Source organism: Typha latifolia, chromosome 4, assembly GCF_019914945.1.
Source record: "Typha latifolia isolate L0001 chromosome 4, TyphaL0001v2, whole genome shotgun sequence".
NCBI classification, from domain to species: Eukaryota; Viridiplantae; Streptophyta; class Magnoliopsida; order Poales; family Typhaceae; genus Typha; species Typha latifolia.
This window is the reverse complement of record NC_133089.1, coordinates 16,192,835-16,216,233: the sequence shown is the minus strand read 5'-3', so window position 1 is coordinate 16,216,233 and position 23,399 is coordinate 16,192,835. Positions and strand designations below refer to the sequence as shown.

General features: G+C 37.9%; 5 protein-coding genes and 1 non-coding gene across 10 annotated transcripts; 4 read left to right on the top strand and 2 right to left on the bottom strand.

Moving 5' to 3' along the window:
• Positions 1-404: 404 nt before the first annotated feature.
• Positions 405-7,562, bottom strand: LOC140786300 (protein RIK). Of its 2 annotated transcripts, XM_073134613.1 has the most exons (12): positions 7,374-7,556; positions 6,317-6,551; positions 5,678-5,776; positions 5,517-5,551; positions 5,370-5,445; positions 4,511-4,639; positions 4,327-4,413; positions 4,008-4,101; positions 3,819-3,936; positions 2,820-3,345; positions 997-1,324; positions 405-903 (listed from the first exon to the last, which is right to left on the bottom strand). In XM_073134613.1, the coding sequence occupies exons 1-12, from the start codon at positions 7,442-7,444 to the stop codon at positions 785-787; spliced, it is 1,917 nt and encodes a 638-aa protein (XP_072990714.1). In that variant the 5' UTR covers positions 7,445-7,556; the 3' UTR covers positions 405-784. The 2 variants fall into 2 exon arrangements, with proteins under 2 accessions (XP_072990714.1, XP_072990715.1); XM_073134614.1 differs by lacking the exons at positions 405-903; positions 997-1,324 and adding an exon at positions 1,862-2,026 and having other exon boundaries at positions 7,374-7,562.
• An 80-nt stretch (positions 7,563-7,642) lies between these two features.
• Positions 7,643-7,716, top strand: TRNAN-GUU (transfer RNA asparagine (anticodon GUU)). Its single transcript has one exon. It is a non-coding gene; the product is annotated as a tRNA-Asn (tRNA).
• A 388-nt stretch (positions 7,717-8,104) lies between these two features.
• LOC140787768 (ATP synthase subunit gamma, mitochondrial) lies at positions 8,105-11,926 on the bottom strand. Of its 2 annotated transcripts, XM_073136863.1 has the most exons (10): positions 11,753-11,912; positions 11,180-11,208; positions 11,068-11,111; positions 10,806-10,958; positions 10,162-10,275; positions 9,955-10,082; positions 9,088-9,210; positions 8,866-8,985; positions 8,639-8,760; positions 8,105-8,492 (listed from the first exon to the last, which is right to left on the bottom strand). In XM_073136863.1, exons 4-10 carry the CDS (start codon positions 10,945-10,947, stop codon positions 8,423-8,425), a joined length of 819 nt encoding a protein of 272 aa, XP_072992964.1. In that variant the 5' UTR covers positions 10,948-10,958; positions 11,068-11,111; positions 11,180-11,208; positions 11,753-11,912; the 3' UTR covers positions 8,105-8,422. The 2 variants fall into 2 exon arrangements, with proteins under 2 accessions (XP_072992964.1, XP_072992963.1); XM_073136862.1 differs by lacking the exon at positions 11,180-11,208 and having other exon boundaries at positions 11,753-11,926.
• A 329-nt stretch (positions 11,927-12,255) lies between these two features.
• LOC140786033 (uncharacterized) lies at positions 12,256-13,383 on the top strand. The gene has a single exon (XM_073134192.1). It carries the CDS (start codon positions 12,256-12,258, stop codon positions 13,381-13,383), a length of 1,128 nt encoding a protein of 375 aa, XP_072990293.1.
• A 215-nt stretch (positions 13,384-13,598) lies between these two features.
• Positions 13,599-18,362, top strand: LOC140785447 (alpha/beta hydrolase domain-containing protein VTE7-like). Of its 2 annotated transcripts, XM_073133263.1 has the most exons (10): positions 13,601-13,947; positions 14,581-14,675; positions 15,246-15,343; positions 15,508-15,557; positions 15,947-16,042; positions 16,227-16,316; positions 16,561-16,653; positions 17,271-17,366; positions 17,601-17,666; positions 18,016-18,362. In XM_073133263.1, the coding sequence occupies exons 1-10, from the start codon at positions 13,795-13,797 to the stop codon at positions 18,175-18,177; spliced, it is 999 nt and encodes a 332-aa protein (XP_072989364.1). In that variant the 5' UTR covers positions 13,601-13,794; the 3' UTR covers positions 18,178-18,362. The 2 variants fall into 2 exon arrangements, with proteins under 2 accessions (XP_072989365.1, XP_072989364.1); XM_073133264.1 differs by lacking the exon at positions 15,947-16,042 and having other exon boundaries at positions 13,599-13,947.
• Positions 18,363-18,851: 489 nt separating this feature from the next.
• LOC140786944 (ribosome biogenesis protein WDR12 homolog) lies at positions 18,852-23,266 on the top strand. 2 transcript variants are annotated; one of them, XM_073135665.1, is made up of 14 exons: positions 18,852-19,210; positions 19,306-19,406; positions 19,510-19,616; positions 20,167-20,202; positions 20,336-20,421; positions 20,679-20,746; positions 20,836-20,946; positions 21,032-21,163; positions 21,701-21,844; positions 22,197-22,305; positions 22,390-22,526; positions 22,600-22,635; positions 22,710-22,842; positions 22,948-23,266. In XM_073135665.1, the coding sequence occupies exons 1-13, from the start codon at positions 19,048-19,050 to the stop codon at positions 22,800-22,802; spliced, it is 1,323 nt and encodes a 440-aa protein (XP_072991766.1). In that variant the 5' UTR covers positions 18,852-19,047; the 3' UTR covers positions 22,803-22,842; positions 22,948-23,266. The 2 variants fall into 2 exon arrangements, with proteins under 2 accessions (XP_072991766.1, XP_072991767.1); XM_073135666.1 differs by having other exon boundaries at positions 18,923-19,210; positions 20,336-20,427.
• Positions 23,267-23,399: the final 133 nt, after the last annotated feature.

Sequence of the window (23,399 nt, the reverse complement as noted above, 5' to 3'; positions counted from 1 at the left end):
AGATGAAATGGGCAACCTAAAAATTTTATTTTTTTTAATAGACCTTTTCCCTTGTGCGTCCGGATTCTTTACTGTAATCCATGGTCTTGGCATATTTTGCTTGAATTATGCTATAAGCCTGTGGTACTAAATCTTTTGTGGAGATGCAACATAAGCTTTCCAAAATCAAAAAAATTGACGAGAAAATATATAGGCTTTACATTATCCCAGTACTTACAAGAAAATACAATTGACGAAAAGATTTCACGCTTACAGCAGCCAATAAACGTAGAATGAAATCAGACCTTTCTTTAGTCAAGCTACAAGTTATAACAGTTCATCTAAGCTCCGTGACAACCCCCAATGTCGAATACTCAGTTGGGCCATAACAACACCAACGGATAAACAGAAATACCAATAGGAAGTACGGCAAGAACGGATGTTTGTCATTTTAAGGTCAACAACTATTGTACATATTACAGTTATGTACCTACTTGCTCTAAGGGGATTTAAAAAGAGGAAAAAAAATAAATTAAGAGAGAAATAACATGACAGCCTCATCTCCTGCATCAGAAAACAAGAGCCTAGCAAATGTAGCCTTGTCTCTGAGAGCTCATCCTAGTAATTCCTCCCTAATATGGCAGAGCAGGCTAGCCAGCAAATTCAGTTTAGCCATTGCAGTGATGACTTCTGCGATCTACTGACTTTTGCCAAGTGCATCGCAGCATTATGTGAGCTGCGAGCAGCAGGTAGTTCCAACTGTTCGTCGATACCTGCGGAAGCATGTCTGTGACCACACCAAAATTCATACAGCCCAAAACGGTTTTGCCGACAAGCTTCGAGCAGGGTTGCCTTTAACAAATTCCTCAGAGTCATCAGGATCATCATCCTCTTCACCATACTCCATCAGCTTCAGCAATGTATCTGTGATTATAAGTACATTTTAGTGTACACTAAATAATGCCTGAAAAAAAAATTGTAAACTTCCTGTATCTTTTTCTCTTGATGTAGCAGTACCAGAGACGGGCTCTGCATTGGATTTTCCCGTAGCTGACTTTTTTGGAGGTGATTGAGGTGATGAAAATTTGGGCGGAATGGGTATAGTCCTTGTGACTACTGGAACAGCCACCATGGAGTTGTTCAGATCTGACTTCCTTCTTTCCATCACTGGATCTGATTGTGGCGGCATGAACTTTGGTGGTGGGGGAGGCATATTCCTTGGGCGTGGTGGTGCCCCAATGGACCCAGATTCAACCAACTTCCTTGGAGGTGGCATGGTTGAATTAAGCTTTATACCTGAATCTTCTGAGCCTGGCTTAAGAAATTCTGATTCTTTTCGAGAGTTCTGGACCAAAAAAAGAAATACATCCGTTTTCTTAATGAAATCAGCTTATATTCCTAAGAAAAGAGAGGACAAAAAATTAACGCATGCAGACAGATCAAATAAGTGAGATATTAACATTATGCATTACAAGAAGATGCCAGCCTCTACCCCAAGTTGCCTAAAATCACGATAGAACAAACAACTACTTAATTAAAGCATTCCAAGATGGTCAATTGACATTTGCCAGAAGGAGACTTAACAACAAAACAAATAGGGAGACAGGTGAAAACGAAGAGTGTGTAGCTAAGGTTTATGTCAAATGGGCCAAATAATTCGGAAAATGTACAGAATGGATCAACTTGACCTATGGAGGTGCAGTTAGCTTTTACGGTGTTGCAGCAGCCGAAAAAGTAGATAGGTCCCAATTGAAAGTAAATAAAAGTTTCAAACAAAGAAATGGATGCTATTTCACAGGAAGAAAATAGAAAATCCTCTTGTCATGAATGAAGGCTGCATCTAGCAAGCAGAGAAATGAATCAAATTGTTAGTTTGCACAAGAAAACTGCTAGCAAGCAGCAAAATGTCGAGCTCCATAATTGAGGCTGCATCTAGCAAGCAACCCCATATAACTTCATGACTCCAGAATTGAGCCCTGTGAAAATTGCAAGTCCATAGACAAGTCCAGAACCAGCCTGTCAGCTTCAGAGAAGGTCAGAAAAATACCTGGAATGACAGTTGCAAAAGTCAGTAATAGTCATGAAAAAATAAAATAAAACAAACAGGTGAAGCAAGAAACATGCACTTGACAATTAGAAGCCATACTAGGCATTTATGGAAAGATGCTATAATCTTAATCATGGATGAAGACCACTCAAGGGAAAAAAAAACTAAGTGGAACCTCATTATGAAAAATAAAAGCTTTTACAGAAGTTCCTCCGCAAATACATGATGAGCTCCAAAAGAAAATGAGGCAGAGAAAAAGCAAGAAAAAAGTCTCAACAGCTTATGCTCAAACACATCAAGTAGTAACAGAGCCTCTGAATTCAGTCATTTCTTACACAAAATGGTAGGTGCCCTCTAGTATATGCATTTTCTGGAGAAAAAGACACCCTCTGAATTCATACTAAACCAGATTGCTAAATATCCAATTACTTGGCATGCAGCATTAAATACAGAAGACAAATAAAAAACCAATTTTAGGAGAAGTTCCACTTTCTTCATTTATAACCATAACACTGCTAGACTACTTATCTATACTAAAGTGAAAAAGGAATAATAACCTTGGTATTCCAGGTTGCTCGCAATGTGAAATGGGAAGTCATTAGGATCTCAATAATTAATTGTAAGACAATATAAAAAACTTACACTGATTCACGGTGAAGGCGAGCAAGCTCCAATTTAATATTAAAAACCAATAAAAAAAGAAGATGATATTACAGAACAACACCCTGATCTATGATCTTATCCTTCTATTACTCCTATGTCCCACTTGAAGCACTCACAAGTCACAACATACCTGATTGAGTGCTACTGGTCCCTTTGCAGAAACTGGTAATTCCTGAAATTTTCGCTTTTGTGGGGGGCGTTTATCTGCTTCAGCAGTTGTGCTTGAACTCATCTTTAGTGTTGCATTCATCAATGAGGTTGCAGATGGAACAGCAGAAGCAGTTGAAGCTGGTGCCTGTTTGAGTGCTAAAGCGACCTGTTGCAGCGGAGTTGCTTGTGGATATATTCCTCCATATCCGCTATAGCATGTCCCTCCAGTCACCAATGGAGGTTTATAACTAGCAACGTTTGATGGGTTCCCAAAACTTGCTGAAGCACTCAGCTCTAGTGATGCCCCTGAAGGATATTCGCTAGAGGCTATAGACATTGATAGTCCTGTAGGAGAAAAGGATATAGATGGAGCCAAAGAGCAAGACCCAGATTGCAAGCCAGCTACTGGATTATCGCGTACATCTGGAACCGTTGTGGAGCTCTGAACTCCAGCCAAAAACTGCTGTGGGGGAGGAACAGCACTATATACCTTAGATGATGGGATCCTGGCAGACCAAGATTATAGTTAGAATTCTTGAACTTGGAAGAAAGCAAGTCTAAAATCTCCAGTTTCCACATCCAATATACAAATTATTGTCCTTTACACCACATGTTAGTGCTAGCAACCAAACATTTCAAGAAAACATTAAACAAATAATGCAACACGATATGATTAACAGGAGAAAACCAAGTAGGACTTTCTAAAGACAAGTTACTCATTTTAGATGGTATGACAACTACTATAACCAAAATGACAATTCGATGTTGACCATTTTCTGCGCAGCCTAATGAAAGCAAATTAGCCTAATGAAAGGCCCAGATATAGATAGGATTTCTTGGATAGCTAGTCTAGGAGGTGACAATAATCACAACCAAAAGTACCACAAAATAAATTTCCATTAAATTAAAAATTAGAGCCCAAACCCAAAGTAAATGCTGTACTACATAATGTGAACTTGTGGACATGAAAAATAAGTACCTAGAAACACCACATTCAGCAGCAATTGTGTCTAGAAGATTCTCTGCTAAAACCTTTGCAGCTTCAAGGCTCTTTGCATTGGAACTTGACAGATATAGATGTAACGATTGCTGTGCTCCTGAAATTAGGTGAATTAACTAATTAATGTCAGCATTAGTAGTATTAAAAGATGATGTACTTAATATGAACCTTCAGAATGACAACTATCAATGTTTCCAAAACCCTGCCCTCTTAGTTCGACAGTTGCTCCTGTTTCATTCACAATGTGATTTATATACTGATCCTGCATATACAAACCCGAAGCACCAGCAGAAAAACATTCTCTCCCATTCACATGGAGATGTCAGAGAAAAGCTTACAACATTAGAACCTCTCAATAATCAAGAGATGCAACGAAAAATATACAATAGAAGTTCACAACAAAAAGAGGATGACAAGGTTTAGTTTGATAGACAGAACTTCAATTGAAAAATCCATATTCCATAACCATGTCTAGAAGAAAACATACATTTGGTCCTCGGATACGAGCTGCAATATTCAATGATGGATCCACGTTAAAACCCAAAGATAAGCATGTAGTCAAGGGATGAGCAACCTGTGACAAAGAAATACTAAGATCTGAAAATTTATCATTTAAGAATTAAGACAGTAAGTTCCTACACTATGATGAGACAGGATGGAAAAACAAAAACCTGTCCATTTGTTTGAACTGAATTAAATGGGATAGATGCTGACAATGAAATCTGCCCTTGCTTCAAAATTTCTTCAATCATGGAAGCTGCAGAATCAACTGCTTTGATGCGTTCGGCAGTGTCTTTCAACTAATACAAGCACAATGAACCCAGGTGCAATCTATTATTGACCAAATATACAATGTAGACAAAGGCAAAAATGTACTTCAAAAATATTATATCTAAAATAGCATACACTTACTGCTCTAAAGTTAATGCATTCAAAAAGATAGCCCTTTGTGTGACCAGACATTCTAAAAATGATTTAGATGACAAAGTAGCAAACTAATTCAGATGTATAAATCACAAGAAATACCAAGTATACATTGATAGAGGCTATGAATTTTCACTAAAGTAATTGTACAGAAATTCTTCTGCAGCTTTTGTAGTATTTGAAGGATCTCCAACAATAAGAAAACCTTTCAAATGACTACCCTCATGTGGAATTCACAACATGTTGAAAATTGAAATTGGTTTTGCAATAAAGGAGATCCATGTGCAGATCAAGAATTCAAGATAAATCAAATGTTGATTTACAAAAAAAGTTCAGAACAATAGAGGTTATAACAGACAAGAGAAAATATGTAAAACATTTTTCAAGTTTGTAAGATAAAGCTTGCCAACATGCACCTGGTAGAAATCAGATCATTCACCTATCTTAAATCAGCAAGTTAAACAAGAATCTCCATTCTAAAATCATGTAAAAATCTAGGACAACATATATGCAGGAATAAGGATGGAAAATAATTCATAAAGCAGCAAACATGTTTATGGGCAGTCGAACTTGAATGCTGATTATTGATCAGAGAGCACCACATACATGGGATCCAGCAGAAATATGGAGATATAATGGCTTTTCATTGTCAGGCAACCCATTTGGGGGGCGGTATTTTCCACTGTTTACATAACAAAACAACTATCAGAACCAAAATCATTAATTGCTGATAATGCTTTAAGAAAAACATACCGAGTTATGACGACAGCACCAGTGAATTTCTGGATCTGTAAGAATTGAGGCTAAATTATTACCTCAAATCAAACATGTGAAAATTTTCTTTTAACAGGTTAGAGTCTACTAAACAACAATGTAATCAAGCAAATAAAAAGCTCTCTGATTAAAGTTTTGACCTCTTCTTGTGTCTGACGTTTGGTAAGCTTGTACCGTATGGTTGGTTCAGCATCATTTATTACAATTTCCCGTGCTATTAGCTCATCTTGAATTTTTGGCTGGAAAAAAAGAGATACATTAACTTCTTATCCAAGAAGTATGCACCAGAAATTTTTTGTTTAAAAAAAAATCACGAAGTGTTATTATAGCAGAGGATGATCTTAAAAAATTAAAAAGTGGTCCAAAGCCTACAACTGTAGCCAATGGTAAGGTCTTATTACTCCCTTACAGAGGTCATGAGTTCAATTCCCCTAGTGGACATTGGATTTGATAATTGATAGATGTTCCACTACAATGTTATAGGCACATGGTTTGAATTTACTGTGACTCATTTCTTGGGAGCATAAGCCCAAATTGTCCAAACTATATATCGAGGAGGGTTAATCCCTTTGTCAAACTTATAATTAGCTTACAGGCTCATAATCAATTAGGAAAAAGAAAGTGCCGGCAGTGTGTTAAAGCTATTTTTATTTTATAATCAAATATATTCTTAATCATAAAGCATGAGGAGTGAAATATACAGGAATAAAAAAACATTTAAATAGAAAAACCTGGTTCTGTAAATAACTTAGTCAAGAACATTAACATCAATACATCACCTGACTTAATTTCTGCACAATTGCAGCAGCACTATGTGGAATAGAGGCAGACTGTAACAACTGAGAGGATGCAGCATAAGATGGCGGAACCAGGTTTGCAAACAAACCACCAGAAATTGGAACTGAACCTGGGAGAGAAATCCCAGAAATACCACCAACACCCAATGGAACTCCTGGAACAGCAACTGCAGCAGACACTAAATACTCTGCAGGTTGGTCCCATTTTCGCTTTCTCCTGCCAAAAAAATGCAATTCCCCTTCACTAGTACAAGATAAAAACAGTTGCTCAACACATCTTCATGAAGTATAGAAGGTTGTGCTTTCCATACCCTTCCTCTTAATTAAAAAGATGCTGATAATTATTATACTGATTTTATGCATTAAAACTGGAAGACAGATGAAAAAAAATGAAGTATGACGAGCAGAACAAGATAAAGTAGGAAGAATTTGGTTGTTGAAAGTGAGGCACTTGGGAACTAGCATACAATCAACATATAGTTATTTTTTAGTAAAAAGGGGATAAAATGAACTAGGTTAATATACATCCCAACCTTCTCCAATCTCCAGAATCTGCTCTCCCTCCAAACCTATGGACAAAGACCTTCCTACAGATTATTTCTTGACATGGCCCCATTTACTCCCTTTCCACCTTTCAGTTTATTGAAAATACCATTTTTCAAAACCAAACGTTCCATTAACTATAGGATAGAATGCCTGGAATTTGAATGTTCCCAGCAGTGATTCTTCAACAAAATACTCAACCAAACAAACATCATGTATTGTATTGATCAATCTTTCAAGACGTCATCTTTCTCCCTTATTGCTTCCAAGGTTCACCCCAGTACTAAATTTCTCTTTCTTATAATGACCCTAAGAACATTTATTTGCAGCAAAATGTCATCAATCCCGACCGACAGGGGGAAGTAAACACAAGATAACACTAAAAAAAGAGACCAAAATTGGTGAAAATCGCAAGGAGACAAGATCGAAGAAAAACTAAATCAAATCGAGCTCCAAATCCAGGAAATAGGAGAACCACAGGTTACAAAAGACTGACCTTTGCTTCGTGGCACTTGCGGATACCCCCGCGGGCTCTTCGGAAGGTTTAGAGCTTCTGTCCTCCGTCATCCTCCCGATCGATGGAGACCAAAAGAAGTGCGAGAACTCGTGCTCAAGGATACGGAGAATAAGTTAGGGTTCGTCCGATCCGGATTCCGATGATGAATTAATGAGAAGAGGAGAAAATCTTTCCGTGTCTTATGTTTCGTTGAGAGCGGTGGGATAAAGAGTTAAAGATTTATAAAAAAAACTTAGAATTTACCAAATGCTGGAATAGCTCAGTTGGTTAGAGCGTGTGGCTGTTAACCACAAGGTCGGAGGTTCAAGCCCTCCTTCTAGCGTTAACAATTTTTCTTTCTTATTACACCTTTATCTTTTTACCCTTGTCAACAAACACCTTGCTCTCTGTTTTTATCCATTTCACACACTACAATATTTATTTATTTCAGTTTATGCCTTCATTGAAATATTGAAAACATTTTATTTCAGGTGTTGTTTTGGAAAATCTAATGACAATTCAGGGTGGTTTGGAGTGTTCTTTCATAGAACAATTAGGGAGAGCAAACAGCACATTCAATCTAATTGTCTGCACACAAAAAAAATTGAAAAAAACGATGACCCAGTGGAGACACATTCCAGAGAAGTTTCCCCACCCAAGCAAGGCCTGGGAACAAATATGCAAGTCTTATATGATCATCAAATTTAGATTACGTCGACACAGCAAGGAGATGGCGAAAAGGGAGATCACTGCAACCATCATTTCCCCAGAGAAATAAAAAGAATATACACAGCCTCAACCAGTTACTAATCTGATGTTCTGATGTAAATTTAGGTACACAACTGGCATAACTCGGGTGCGGTGCTTATTTTTTGAAACTGGTACTGCCTTAAAGAGGCGTAGACAAAACATGGAAACAAGCATATATGTGCATGGGAAGCAACTGCATCATAATCATCGAGTAACTTATTACAAGCGCAATGAACAAAGCTATCTGTTAAGGGAAAAAAATATTGGATGGTAAAAAGCAGAATGCTGAAATCCAGGGTTCATCCAGTTAGAGCAGATGCTCCTGATATGATCTCAATCAGCTCCGTAGTAATTGATGCTTGACGGGTCCTGTAGAGAAGAGTTGGCAAAAGGTATAAATCAGTATATCACTAAACTTGCTTTCAGTTAGTGTGCAAGAGCATTTGAATACTTTTGCATTCTGTAAGTGCGTAAAAATGTGCGGGTGTATTTGTGTATAAGACAGAAGGCGAGACCTGTTATAAGTAAGGGTTAAGCGATCAAGCATTTCACCAGCATTTCTACTGGAGCTATCCATAGCAGACATGCGGGCTCCCAACTCACTACATGCATTCTCCAATGCAGCATTAAATAGAACCTACAAGCAGCCAAAATTTCAATAGTAAAACTTTAGACAAGTCATGTTTACAAACAAACATAAAGGAAAGCTGAAAATGAGAATGTAAACTTTGATGAAGCTTACACATGAAAATTGGAATTCTGCAAGATTCTGTAACACTTCTGATTTTGTCTCACCCCCTTCAATTTCATACAGATCCAAGTCACCAAGCTTCCCCCCTGTTTCTGACTCTCTCTCCACGGCCTACCAGAAAAATGGATGATAGAAAATTACTGCAGAATGACTTCAATTATGTTTTGGGATAAACGTTTTAGTTGCTTGAAATGATTTGAAAACTTTATTCACCTCAGGAGATAATATGGTTGAAACTGTGGGCACAAATGAGACTACAGACTGGAACTTGTTGAAAACAATCCTTAAAGCATCAAATTCCACATTCTTTAAGATATCGTCCGCCAGTACAGAAATCTATTTCAAAGGAAAGATTTATAAGATGAAGCGCATGAGATCACACAAAACCAAACAATAAGAATAGCCAACAAAAATGCCTGCTTGAATAAAGAGCGCATCAGAAAAACTTGAAGTCGTACACCATGTATTTTGCAACTAGTTAACATTCTTTATGCATAATTGCAAAATATGCTTCTAATGTGCAAGAATTTTAGTTTGTGGCACTACCTGTGCTGGCAAGCATCTGGACTGAGATGTGCTGCTGCACAGCATGTCTTGTAGCCACGCAACACAAGGTACCATGTTGACATCTTGACAATAAGCAAGGAAGTTAGAGAGGTAGAGAAACAAGGGGCACCAACATGGGATTTGAACCTGACCCAATCAGGCTCAAAACTAAATCACTGTAACCGGGTAGTTTAACGTATAGGAAGTTTCAGGTTGGGTTTGAAGCTAATCCAACTCATACATTAGGCTCAGTAAAGTTGCATTCAACCACGAAACTACCATTGTGCCATAGAAAGGCCTTTTAAACAAGCGAAGTCATCGAATGTAAACAGAGGTCGGAGGATGTCAGATGATGGATAAAAGATGATGACCATCAATTAAGTACCATAAATAACATCTACTTTGTGTCAGCAAGCTGCTAAAATAAGTTATGTTTGACTTTGACAACATCAGGCATTGCTTAAATCCTAGCTCATGTATTTGATCTCACAATGATACTGTCAAATAGGTATTTCCTAAATCGAACGAATTTACCTGTGTATAATTTATAGGGTTCTTCTGCAGCTCAGTTATAGTCATCTCAATAGTGTTCTTTGAATCACGAACCATTTGCACCTTGCCCTTCTCTCCTAATATGACATATTTGGTCTCCTTTTCTGGACCTGATGACGAAGAATCTAATTTTGAAACCGGATCACAATGATAAAGCTTAACTCATATTCATCCATAACAAGAGTATACCAGAAGTCAACTTGCGAAGAGCCTTGCTGACTTTAACTGATGTTGAATTGATACCACCACAAAGTCCCTTGTCAGAGGAAATAGTGACTATAACATTCTTCTTCACATCAATGCCTGGGATTTTCCAAAAGTCAGATGACAGATACTGGAACTACAGCACTCTGATCAGACTAGTAGTTCTGGATCTGAAGGAAATAGGTACGCTCAATAGACCTATAGAATGTCATAGATGCAAGTGAATGAACCAAAAAATTGGCAATGATATTTAAGTTAGTACAAAAGGATGCATCAGCAGAAGAACATAAAAATGAAAATTTAATGAAATATTAGGATTTATAAATTATGACTTATGTGGCAATTAACTCGCACCATATTATGAAAAAAAAAGTTTCTTTGCTAAACCTTGCTCTTGTATAACTGGAAACAAATCTCACAAGCAACTTCTAACATAGCTGTTTCCTTCTATAGCATTCATTTGAACAAAGATCTAGCTAGAAAGGTGGCCTCCCTAGCACTCTTAAGTCCTAACATATCACCATAGTTACATAAACAAAACAATGAGGTGCTAAAAGATGTCGGGGAAAAGTAAAAGATCTTTACTGTATGAAAAGGTAAAACTGATCATATGGACTCTAAATACATACTGGGAGTATCCCCAAGAAGTGCACTAAATGGCTGCCACACGCCACGTGAATTTTCAGTTCTTACTTGAACTGCTCGTAGCTTTGATGCTGCCACCATCTTCATTGCCTTTGTGATCTTCTGAATGTTCTTGACACTCTTCATCCGATTTCTAACTGCATGAAAAATGTACAAGAAAACAAGTCATCAGGCAAGCTTGATGTAAAGTCCAAATTATGCCTTGTAATGAGAAAAGGTATCAGCTGGGAAATGAAGGCTCCTTACCTACTTGAGTTGAAATTGACCGTGCACCAAGGGGCGCCAACTTTCTGTTAATGCAAAATTCATTTAATAATTCAATATAGGATGCCCGCAGAATAAGGTTACAGAAAAATACCTCAGATATGAGGGGAAAAAAGCACATGTCTGCAAAAATAAAGGCATATTATAGAAATAACTTAAAGAACCAAATATGATTTAAAGCACGAGACAGTGGCTGAGAAGAGAAGATTATTGAAAAACTCTTGGCAGGAGATGCGAGCAATTTGGTTTGATGTGGTCGGCTGAACTCCAAATGATGATTTGAAGAGAGTTCAGTGTTTCTTTCTAATCGCACTTCTTTGCAAGATATGGAATACATTCTATTCTGTCTTTGTAACATAACTTACAATAATAAATCACAACATTAAATCTCTCAGCGTTCGACTTGTCATTAAATTGTCCAAATGTGGATAGCCAGAGGAAGAATTATTCTAATTTAATAGCGCTCAATTCTTGAATCCATTCAATCCACTCAATAAACTTATAAATCACAAGATAAAACTTCCGAATGCTATCACAGATTACAGACAGATCCAACTCAAATCCCCACTTATTCCGTCAAATCGGCATCGAATTGATCGGTAAACCCTATAAGATCAAAGCGGAACCAGCAAAACATACCAAACAGGATCTACAAATGCGATCTTACTCGGATAAAATCGCCGATCGCGCGGCGTTCGAAGGGTTGGAAACAACTGGGGAGACGAGGAATCGCCTCCCTTCTCTTCTCAGAGCCGCCATCGCCATTGTCTCTCGCTTAACCCTAGATGTCGTCTCCCTTCCACGCCTTCGACAATGTAAATTGCGACGGGGCTTATCGTGGTAACACACCTCGAAATCATTGTCATGGGATAATTATATGCAGGCCCCTGAACTACCGAACATTCTCATACAGACCCTCGTTTTATTCGTAATAGCACATTCCGAAATAGAAAATAATTTTAGGGTCAAAGTGTAATTAATCTAACGAATCAAAAAGAGGTTATTTGGTTTTCCTTTCCTTATCTTTGCACGAGTCCAAGTAAGATTCTGTGTGTGCAAAGGCCGGTACATAACATCCTCTATTCGGATTCAAAATGGCATCACCCACCAACTTTATAAATAAGTACTCTACGCCTTCAATTATTCACTTCAATCCAGTTCATTAAACCCATGGGTAACCTCCTGAGCTCTGAGAACACCACTGTGCCTCAACTCTCCAACGACGACATCTTCGAGATCCTCGCCCATCTGCCGCCAGCATCCATAGCCAAGTGCAAACTCATCAACAAATCCATCTCTCACTTCTTGACCTCAGATAAGTTCTTCCATCTCGCCCAAGCGAACTACACCAATGCCGACTCCGGCATCTTCGTCTTGTACTACGACGACTTCGACCTCCTCCCCCTCGACAAGCATGCACTCATGCCGCACGAAGCCTTGGAGTTCTTATCCGACTCGGCGACTATCCTTGGCTCGGATAACGGTTTAGTCTTTTACAAGAATAAGAATACGAGCCCGGGTAGGAGACTCTGCGTGTACAACCCCGCACGTAGGTCCTGGTGGAGCATCGCATCGCCGCCCGGCGACGACATCTTCAGCGTACCACGCTCGAGCATTGCCGTCAAATTCTACGGCGGCAATTCCCCAGACTACAAGTTGGTGTACTTGAGCCCTTCATCTAACTGGGGGTCAGAGTGCCATTGCCGGGTCTACGACACAGCAGCCAAGACATGGTGCATCGACAAGATGATCGAAGTCGGCAATAGGAACATACAGTTCGAGCACCCTGTCGTGTGCGGCAACACCGTCTTCTGGGCCTCGAGTTGCGGCATCTACATGAACCAAGACCCTTACATCATCGCTTTCGACATCGAGACCGAGCGGTCGGAGATGATAACTCTGCCGTCGGAGGCGGTGAAGGGCTCCGCCGACGGTTACGAGATCCGCATCGCCAAATGGAGAGGGAAGCACTTATGCTTGCTGCACTACGACAAGTTAAAGCAATTGTTTACATTATGGTTGATGACGATCAATAAGATGACACCCCTGTGGAGGAGGATGCATGGAGTTAGCATTGGAGAAGTGGGGATAGAGGGGGAGGTTAACGTGGAGGAGTTTATACTTTTTAATAGTTATACTATTGTTTTTAACGTAGATCGCTGCCTTTACAAGTATAACTTGATAAATGGGGCATTGGAGAAGGTGAAGAAGATTAAGTCATGGATGCCTACGTTGATTCCTTACGCAAGTACTATGAGGCCGTGCGGGAGATTTGAGGGTATTGAGATTAAAATTTAGTTGTACGAATTACGCAATGATGTAATTAGTTTAAGCATGCAAATTCCTTGTAAGTAAATTTTGTTTATATTGTTATGAATTCTACGGGTGCCGGTTTCAAGCCCCAAAGTCCTCTTCAGGCTCTATAAAAGTCTGCAACGTGTCTCGATTTATTATTTGGTTGTACAAGTAATACGGAATTCTTTTAGCAAAGTTTTGTTCGTATTATCTTGAATGCTGTGCCGATTTCAAGCTCCAAAGTCCTCCAGATTATATAGAAGTCTGCATCGTGTCGCGGTCCCCCCGGTAACGTCTCATGGAAAAGATTCTTTACATCTCCCGCTTCAGCGATTTTTTTGCTCCTCTCTCTCTCTTCCACTCTATCTTCCGATTTGGGGACAATTGGGGGGGAGGAGTAGTGGCCCCAAAGCGATGCCGCTTTTCCTCGCGAGTTCCGGGCTCTCTCCGGCTAGGGTTAGGGTTTCGGAGGGTGGGTTCCCCTCGTTTCTCCCCAAGGAGGTGGAGGAGATTAGAGAGCCCCGCGCGCGAGAACTGGCCAAGAGGATCGAGAGGGTGCCGGTGAAGGTGAGAATTGAGTGATCCGTGTTGGATCTATCCTGCATTTGTTGTAATATTAGTTCTTCGACTGTTTCTGTCCCTAATTGGTGCTTGTTTTGGGGTAATGCGGTAGAATTGGAAAGTTGCGATTTTTTATGGGTTTCCATATCCTTGTTCTAATATTTAATTAGCTCAAGTTTTATCAAATCTACCCAACTAAATCTTCATACCTGTACTTAGAGAGCAGAATAGCAGATGCATGTAGGGGTGTTTTGGTCATTTGATATCTGCATAGCACCTTCTGCTCTGTGAAGTGAACCTCCATAAACATCAATGTTCCCTACGCGAAATGCTTGATGTTTGCTGAACTTTTCTTTTCATTTTATCAAAATCGTTTTTTTTTTTGGTTGGGTAGTCTATCGTAGTCATGTTGCTTTTAAGTTTCAACCTCAAAACTTTTCCTTTGAAATGGAAATCTTCTGTGAAGTACGTTTCTTGCACTGTTAACAGAAAAGAGAAATTTGCGTATCCTCAGCCGTTCTTTATCAATAGAATTATTTATTTCTCTTTTGATAAAAATGAAAAATTGAAGACGGGGCTTTGCAATGTTTAAAACTTATTTGACCTTTATGAAGAGGTACTTTACTACTTTTATTACAGATCAGTTTCTCCAAGAACCCAATCATGACTAGTTGCGTGAGACCATTGCGACAGCAGCGCATGGAACCACTTGTTCTCCTACATGGTTTTGACAGGTAATATAATGGTTATGCATTTGTTGTTGATAAGAGCTTCACTATTAAGAAACAGAAAATAGTATATATGGTATTATGCAAATAAAAAGGAAAATCAGATGATGCATCTCATTAATTGCTTGTACCGTTGCAGTTTTGGGTTCCCTTTGTACCTGTGCATGTATTTGTCTGTATAATCTGATGAAATATGATGTCTTTTGACAGAGTTACTACATTACCAGGACAGTGAAATGAAAACTAATCGCTCAGTCTTTCGATTAATTTTGGGCTTCTCTTTGTTTTCTTACTTATTTGGTCATGATTATGACATTATGGTGAAAGTTCATAATTAACTTCAAGAAGTTACTTGACAAGGCTTCATGACTTTGCCAATATTGCCGAGAGTCTTAAGTTCTTAACTGAAAGCTTTTAGCAAAGTTGAAAGAACTCTTTGTTCTATATGTATGAACTCCTCTTCAAGAGTTCTTTCAAAAGTACTACTCTCAGTTTGATCATTCACTTTCTCTTACCTGAAGAATTGATCTTCAATGTCTGGTCATATAATACTAAAATTTCAATGATCTCTTACAGTTCTTGTTTAGAATGGAGATACATGTACCCTTTGCTTGAGGATGCTGGAGTAGAGGCATGGGCTGTGGATATTCTTGGATGGGGTTTCTCTGATCTAGGTATGTCTTCTTTTGTTCTCTTCATTTTACTTCCATTATTCAGTTCAGTACTTGATCAGTAAGAGGTTGGTGGACATACCTTGTTTTTGAAACCTTTTTTTTTTTTTGTTCAACTTCCTTGTTCAATGCTGCTATCACATCATGTTGGTTGTATCATGTCTTAGAAACACTTCCACCATGTGATGTTGCTGCCAAGCGTGAGCACCTATACAAGGTATATTTGCATTATGCTAACAATTCATCTTGAAATAGCTTGAGTTGTTATTTTACTTGTGATACCTGATAATATTACACATTATTCAGATCATGCAGTTATAGTTCCCTTGGCGTTCTCTGAAAAGTTTATTGCAGATAGGTTGACCAATGCATGTATTGGCAATGGTTTCAATATGTTTTATCAAGTAGATTCAAATTGCATTTCCAAATGACAGCATTTTATTCTGCATGTTTATGTTTATCTTGTTATGAACTACATCCTTAATACACTTCTCTCTGATGCCTCAATTGATATTTGGATGTTTTGACGGAGTCATGTCAACTGCTTGATGAGTTCTTGATCCCTTCAATCTAAGTTAAAATCAGCTCAATGTTTCCTTACTGTAGCTTTGGAGGTCATACATTAATAAACCCATGGTATTAGTTGGACCAAGCCTTGGTGCTGCTGTAGCTATCGACTTTGCAGCCAACCATCCAGAAGCGGTATAGTAATTATTGAATTCATGCTGCTTTTATTTATTTATTATTTATAGCTAAACCCAATACTTCTTGATATAGTCTTTATGCATGAAAATAATTTGTTATTATCTCATTTCCTTATTTACTTTTATTCTTACACGTGAGGAAGTTACCTTTTAACTAATTCCTTCCTTCTTAACCTTTACAGATATCTAAGCTAATTTTCATTAATGCAAGTGTCTATGCTGAAGGCACTGGAAATATGACAAAGTTACCTAAGTTTGTCGCATATGCTGGTGTAAGATGATCTATTCTTAGTTGTATACTTGTGTATAGTTGGATCTGCAATTATCTTAAATTTTGACATGGTGAGGTTTATACCATGAATTCTACTAGATATTTCTTTAGTTAATATCATGTTTTATTAGTTTTGTACATTTCAAAATCAAGTCATACGACACCTTGTTGACATTTAGAAATTTTGGTGTTGTATGTACATTTCTATGCTGCTACTATGAAGTGATTTTATTCCCATGTCTCAGGCATTTGTATTGAAGAGCCTTCCATTGCGCTTGTATGCTATCGGTTTGGCCTTCAATAAAATTCCAGAAGGGCTATACCTTGACTGGACAAATGTAAGAGGTTATGCAGTTCTTTAGTTCATTAGTTCATATTAGGTAGATTAAGGTGCTTTTTTGTTCATTTTGCAGGTCAGCAGCCTTCTTAGCTTGCTATGGCTTCTCTATTTTGTTGTATAAATAACTTGGCAATGTTATTAACTTCCTGATTCTTTCTGTTCTAAAAGAATAGAAGATTAAGCATCTTTCCATGAAATTAATACTCCTGTTTAATTCTGAAATTTTTCCACTGAGAGGTCCTAAACTATAAGCTACATTGATTGGATTAATCCTCACTTGTGGCTTTGAAAGAATGGAAGTGAATGATATTATGAAAAACTTTGACATCGAGAGTTGAAACTTACCAGACTTGATACTTCGGGTAAGAGTATAACTTGTGAATATGGTGGTAATCATAATAAAACTTACATTGTTTCCTAAAAGTTTTCTCTTTGTGCTAGGATCTTGAATTTGTCTATCTTTGATACAATTGCATTTTATTTGGACTACCTTTTGGCATAATCAGTGTGACAGTCTGCTAATTTAAATAATATTCAGCTATCTAATTGCATTATTTGACCAATTACTAAATATGACTTATACTGTAGCATGTAAATAATTACTAAAATTTTCAGTTGGGCCGCCTACACTGCCGACTACCTTGGTGGGAAGATGCAACTGTTAGTTTTATGATCGGAGGAGGCTATAATGTCGTTAATCAAATAAAACAGGTATCCATTACATGGTCCCCTTCCCATTCTTAAATTTGTCAGAAATATGAAAGCTCCAAATACCTTGGAGCAAGTTTTGGCTGTTTTTTTTTCTTTTTTCTTTTCTGGCTGTTAGTCTGCTGCAGTGATGTAACATATAACAATTTATAGACCGACATTATTTAACATATATAGATATCTGTATATCTGATATTTTGCAACATCTGTCTCTTCTGAACCCTTTGATATATGCAGATAAAACATAAGAGTCTTATCATATGGGGAGAGGATGACAGAATCATTAGTAACAAGCTGGCATTGGTATGTTTATTTGGCAAACATTTATCCTGTGTTCTGTCTGATTCAAATAATCGTGTGATAATGGTCAAATGGTGATCATTTAAACTGAAGCACTGAACTTTTCACCTTATTACTCCTCTTTCTACTCAAACAGTCATTCTCTAGTAGGTAAATATGTGCAAAACCTGTAAGTTCCAATGGAACGGTCGTACCGAAAGAGAAAATTTGATTGGATTAGGATTCCTATTTGTGAGCAAAAGAATTTTATTTGTTTGCCTGGAGTAGGCCCTTTAACAAGCCTTTTTCAAGCCTTATGCTTCAATGGAACAGTAGGTGACGGCGCTGCACTGATACATCTTTAACTATGCAGAGGTTGCATGATGATATCCCAGATTCAGTTCTGCATCAGATTCCACAGTGTGGTCATATTCCTCATGTTGAGAAGCCAGAGTTAGTAGCTGAGTCCATTCTTGAATTTCTTGGACAGCACGACAAATCGAAGAACGACAGCGTTGGGTTCTCTGTAGCTTAATTTGTCCAAATTTTACCATGATTTGTATGATAAAACCAAATTACTGTTTTCTTGTTATGCAGTTTCTGCATATATCTTGCCATTGTATATGTGATTCCAAAAAATGTACTATCTCTAGCCCTTGCTCTGTTATTATTGTAAACAGTTCATACCAAATTGTTATAGGATTTATGATGTTTCACCAAGGTTGATTGCAAAACAAAGCAGCATGTCCATTATTTCGAAGGTTCTGATATTAAGTGTTCAATGAAACAGGACTGTGGCTTTTTATCAAAAAAATAAAAAATAAAATAAGTGAGCATAGTCTCCACAATGAAAGTGGTTCTCCTATACACTATAGAAAACTTTTAGTTCTACTATTGCATCAGACAGCAAAATTTAGAGTATGTAATTATGCTTGTAGTCCAATAAAATTAATTAGACTTCATCTCGCTCCACTTCTGCATGAGTTTTTTTTAGGAATTCCGAGATGCATTCAAAAGAATCAATAAAATATTTCTTATTTTTTTCCAAGTTTTAACACGACATTTGCAGTCTAACTTACAAACAATTTTAGATCAAAACGTAGATAAATAAATCTCGTCATTTAGTAGAGAAAAGGATTAAAAAAAAAACTTCTATTTGCGTATAGTCATAGATAAACACATTTGTAGCCCTTGTATGCATGCATGGACTACAACTTGGGGACGGGCTAATCGGACCAAGTTTCCGGACCCAATTATTAACCTCGCGGTTGGATCACAAGATGAGCCCTTTCCCCCACGTAAAACCCTAACCCTAACTAAAACCCTTCGTTCCTCTCTCTCTCTCTCTCTGGACTTCTCTTCTCCACGGCAAAGTAGAGAGAGGAAGAGAGGGATCGAAGCAGCAATGGACCTCATCGGGAGCGGTTCCGATCCATCTCGCCAGATTCGTGTCCGCTTCGTCACCAAGCTCGAACCTTCGCTTCGCGTCCCCGCCGCCCCCATCGCCGTCCCTTCCCACCTCACCCGCATGGGTCTCTCCGAAATCGTCAACCATATCCTTAATAGCGGTAACTTTATCCATCCCCTTATCCTTGTTCTCTTGTTATTCTAACATTCTTATCCGATTTTATCTACTATCTCTCTTATCTGCTGTTTTGCATAGCCAATACGGAATACGAGAACCAACCCTTCGACTTCCTCGTCGATGGCGAGCTCGTTCGGATGCCGCTCGATGAGTTCTTGTTAGCGAAGGGCATCTCTGCAGTACGTTTTATGATGGATACTTTGTTCTTTATTATTTACTTGTTTCTTCTTTTGTTTGTTAAATATTTGTGATTTACGTATTGTTTTTGCTTTTGGGTTACAGGAGAGAGTACTTGAAATTGAATATGTGAAGGCCGTAGCCCCGAGGAAGCAGCAAGATCCATGTTTGCATGATGATTGGGTCAGTGCAGTCGACGGCTCCCATCCAAGGTGCAATTCTTTTCTTGAATGGAGAGCTGACTTTTGCCGTGTAGACCGATTTGTCAAAGAGTGGACCTTTCAATTCTCAATGCAGCTCATCTTTTGAATTTCTACTTTCAGATAATTAGTAGTTCCGATTGTGCGTTTGATCTGATTTGTTGCTTTTGGCAGAGGTTGATATTAATTATTCAAATTGGGTGAATTTTTTTTCCTTCTTGTTCAAGACAGAATTGGCTGAAAAATCGATGAGTGAATTATTGGTAAACTGCCAATAATGAACTGACAACTAGGTTTCTTTGGGGTACTCTAGATGTCCTATTTGGCCTTTCTTGGAATTTAAGTGTATTTTGTTCCTATCAATGCCTGTCTTCGATTCGTTTTTCAATATCTCCTCTTTTTTAGCCATTGCAACCTCCACCACAGAACCTCCCCCTTGATCTCTAGCATATATTCACATGCATATATGTGTTTTTGCCCATTTATCTACTTCCCATAGTTATAATTAGCTACATGCATCTATCATTTGCTAATTGAACTTGTAACTTGTTTCAATTGGCAGTTCCATATTGACAGGGTGCTATGATAGTTTTGCGAGGTAAACTTATTCAACTCTCAACCACCGTTTATTTTTGGATTTAATGCTGGGAAATAAAGAGGTTAAAAGAAAGACTTGCATTAGTGGCGATATGTTGCTTCTTCGTTCTTACATTTCTTTGCTTCCTAATTAGGATTTGGAAAGGTGGATCAGTGTGTACACACATTTTAGAAGGACATCATGGTGCAATTACCTCTGCCCGTTATATAAAAAGTAAAGGTAAAGGTACTTTTAGCTTGACAACTTGAACTTATTTGTTTTAAATTAGAGTGGTGCATTATACTTCCCTTCCTTGTTCAAAAGTTTAGCCCTTCTATTTCAAATGGGATTTATCCTCATATATTTTAACTTTGATACTGGCATGAGCTATGAATGCAGCCATCTGCATTCATTCTAAACATGTGTATTATATGCATATGAGCGTATTTACTAAGTAGGAGGTACTCATTGACTCTTTTTTTCCTGTACATATCTAGGGCCCAATAGTGAAAATGGCTTCCATCTGGTAACTGGTTCGAAAGATCGTTCATTAAGGTTGTGGAAAGTAAGTAATTCATTTTCTGAGCGCCATCCCATCTTTAGAGTATAAGTTGTAACTAATCTTTTGCTATAATTACCTATCCATCTGTTCAGTTTAATGAAGCTGAAGATATGGAGCATCCCATGCGGATAGGTGCGTATAAGATTCTTCCAGGACACACTTCATCTGTTCAGACTATCACCTCAGATCCTTCTGGAGATATGGTATATATGCTTATACTTATGCCTCAATCCAACCATCACACTTGGTGATGCACTTATCTTGTAATTGGATGCTTCGTGCCTTCAGATTTGTTCTGGTTCCTGGGACTGCTCTATCAAGTTGTGGGAAGTAAATAGCTCTGAAGCAGATGGTGCTGTCTCAATAAAGAAGAGAAAGTTGAATTCTAATTCATTGGACACTGAAGAATCTCAGTTAGAGGTAATTGGCCCTGTCGTGTTCATTGGATACAGAGTAATTGTATGGAAAGTAAAAAATTTTATTTAAAAAAAACTGTTTTGACTTCCACATGGGTTTAAGCTTCGTCATCTGGTGTATATAAGCTTTAGAACATCATATTTTTTCTAGGTTATATGTCAAAGTTACATTTTAGTGATATCTTCTGCTAATAACTGTTTTCTTTTTCTAAAAATCTGCCAATAACTGTTTAGTTGATATCAGGTGTGCTATAGAAGGGAAATAGCTTTTGATGTGATGATGGCCAATTAGTCCTTTTCTTGGTGTAATCACCTCATCAAAGTGAAGTGGTAATCACATGGATTTAGCAACCAAACTGTTGAAGCAAAAAATAAGTTAACCTAACTGTTATAGACCTGTGGTCATGTCATTAAGTATTCACTAGGTCTTGAATTATTTCAGAGACTGTCGAAGTTTCATAGTCAGAAGAGTATCAAAAATTATGGTTTGTCATTCTTTGCTGATAGAATTTGCTCACCTTTTTAAGTTTGTCATATCCAGGGAGTGGCTATTTCAACCCTTTTGGGACACACACAATGTGTATCTTCTGTTGCCTGGCCAGATTCTCAGGTCATATACTCAGCATCATGGGATCATTCTATTAAACAATGGGATGTTCAAACATGCAAAGAAACATGGAACATGGTATGAACTGTTTTTTATCTTGTAAATGTTTATATTGTACTTCAAGAACTGCTAGAGTATGGCAAAATGAAGAAAAGGGTAAAAAGGCATGTGTGATGATGGACAAAGAATGTTTAATCTGATAATTGTTCAATTTCTTTTGTCCCTCAAATTTTCATCAATCAGATATTCGTCAAAAGTGGCACAATGATTATCTGTTCAATCATAAACCTTGTCTAGATTTGTATTGCTAGATCTTTTTCCTGCATTAATTGTTGTGTAACCACTAGCTCTCTTGTAATTACTTGATATGTTTAAAGGTTTACTTGATAATTGATATATTTGACTTCAAAGGTTGCACAAATTTGTCTAGGTCTGTGGAAAGGCTTTAAATTGCCTGGATATTGGTGGTGAGGGTTCTGCTCTTATTGCTGCTGGTAGCTCTGACCCAGTTCTAAGGATATGGGACCCTCGTAAACCAGGTAAATATATTAATGGGTAAAATCAATAACATAATCATTTTTCTTTCTCTTGAACTATGTAAAGACCTTTCTTTTTCATGGCAGGGACTCTAGCACCTATTTTTCAATTCTCATCTCATTCATCTTGGATCACTGCTTGCAAGTGGCATCCAATGTCCTGGTTTCATCTGTTGTCAGCATCTTATGATGGAAAAGTGATGCTATGGGATTTGAGGACGGCGGTAAGAGGTGACCCTTTTTTCCTTTAATTCTGTGAAGCTTGCCTTGTACTAACTTCCTCATCTTCTGTTTCAGTGGCCATTGGCAATAATTGACTCGCACGAGGACAAGGTATTATATTTTGCTTGTTATTTCTCTGTTTGAGTGGAAACATTCAGTGTCATATTTACCTATCACTGATGCAGGTATTATGTGCTGACTGGTGGAGAGATGATAGAGTAATTAGTGGAGGAGCTGATACCAAGCTCTGTATCACTTCTGGAATAGAAATTTGCTGAGAAACAGAGGAATTGCTTGTCGATCTCTTTCCACTTAGAGGTTTGATATTCTTTTTTCAGCTCTTCATGTGCCCTCTTCTATGTTTGTTCTTTTACATGATATTTGTAATGAACTAGCTTGTGATACATCTTTATTTGTTTGCAGACTAGAAGCCATTCAAAATGACCTGGTAGATGCTATTTATCCTTCAGATGCTCCAAAGTTCTGATCTTTTTCACCTGGTAGCAGAAATGCGTGTATCCCACAGGAGGTGATGGACAATCAGGTCTTTCTGTTCGGTTGGATATTATTTCCACAAGTTGAATATTTAGTCATATATTTATTGTGTTGGGCTCAGTCCCATTGTATTGAACGAGATCATATGGTAACGAGTTGATTGCGTGAGATGAATTCTTTCTACGCTATTAATATTATTCATTATGGATGATGAACTTATTATACAAGAGAAGTTCATTTTCTTGTTTATTAGGTGTAACACAAACACTGTTGTGGAGGCACTGCGTTGTGGAGAAAATTCACACAACAAAAAAAGAAAAGTTTTATTTTTTGGGTAATAATTTTCTTCTCTTTTCCAAAGTGAACTGGGATTCCGTGTA

What these genes read in the sequence shown, in the direction of transcription:
- LOC140786300 (XM_073134613.1), bottom strand. Translation starts at nt 7,444, where the DNA reads ATGACGGAGGACAGAAGCTCTAAACCTTCCGAAGAGCCCGCGGGGGTA. An exon ending in CTCGTATCCGAGGACCAAAT is followed by an intron (nt 4,102 to 4,326) that starts GTATGTTTTCTT and finishes TTGTATATGCAG; the next exon opens with GATCAGTATATAAATCACAT. An exon ending in TGATAGTTGTCATTCTGAAG is followed by an intron (nt 3,937 to 4,007) that starts GTTCATATTAAG and finishes ACCTAATTTCAG; the next exon opens with GAGCACAGCAATCGTTACAT.
- LOC140787768 (XM_073136862.1), bottom strand. Translation starts at nt 11,850, where the DNA reads ATGGCGATGGCGGCTCTGAGAAGAGAAGGGAGGCGATTCCTCGTCTCC. An exon ending in CAACCATATTATCTCCTGAG is followed by an intron (nt 8,986 to 9,087) that starts GTGAATAAAGTT and finishes TTTTTCTGGTAG; the next exon opens with GCCGTGGAGAGAGAGTCAGA. An exon ending in TTAACCCTTACTTATAACAG is followed by an intron (nt 8,493 to 8,638) that starts GTCTCGCCTTCT and finishes TCTTCTCTACAG; the next exon opens with GACCCGTCAAGCATCAATTA.
- LOC140786033 (XM_073134192.1), top strand. Translation starts at nt 12,256, where the DNA reads ATGGGTAACCTCCTGAGCTCTGAGAACACCACTGTGCCTCAACTCTCC.
- LOC140785447 (XM_073133263.1), top strand. Translation starts at nt 13,795, where the DNA reads ATGCCGCTTTTCCTCGCGAGTTCCGGGCTCTCTCCGGCTAGGGTTAGG. An exon ending in TCGAGAGGGTGCCGGTGAAG is followed by an intron (nt 13,948 to 14,580) that starts GTGAGAATTGAG and finishes CTTTTATTACAG; the next exon opens with ATCAGTTTCTCCAAGAACCC. An exon ending in TTAGTAACAAGCTGGCATTG is followed by an intron (nt 17,667 to 18,015) that starts GTATGTTTATTT and finishes TTAACTATGCAG; the next exon opens with AGGTTGCATGATGATATCCC.
- LOC140786944 (XM_073135666.1), top strand. Translation starts at nt 19,048, where the DNA reads ATGGACCTCATCGGGAGCGGTTCCGATCCATCTCGCCAGATTCGTGTC. An exon ending in TGCTATGATAGTTTTGCGAG is followed by an intron (nt 20,203 to 20,335) that starts GTAAACTTATTC and finishes CTTCCTAATTAG; the next exon opens with GATTTGGAAAGGTGGATCAG. An exon ending in TATAAAAAGTAAAGGTAAAG is followed by an intron (nt 20,428 to 20,678) that starts GTACTTTTAGCT and finishes GTACATATCTAG; the next exon opens with GGCCCAATAGTGAAAATGGC.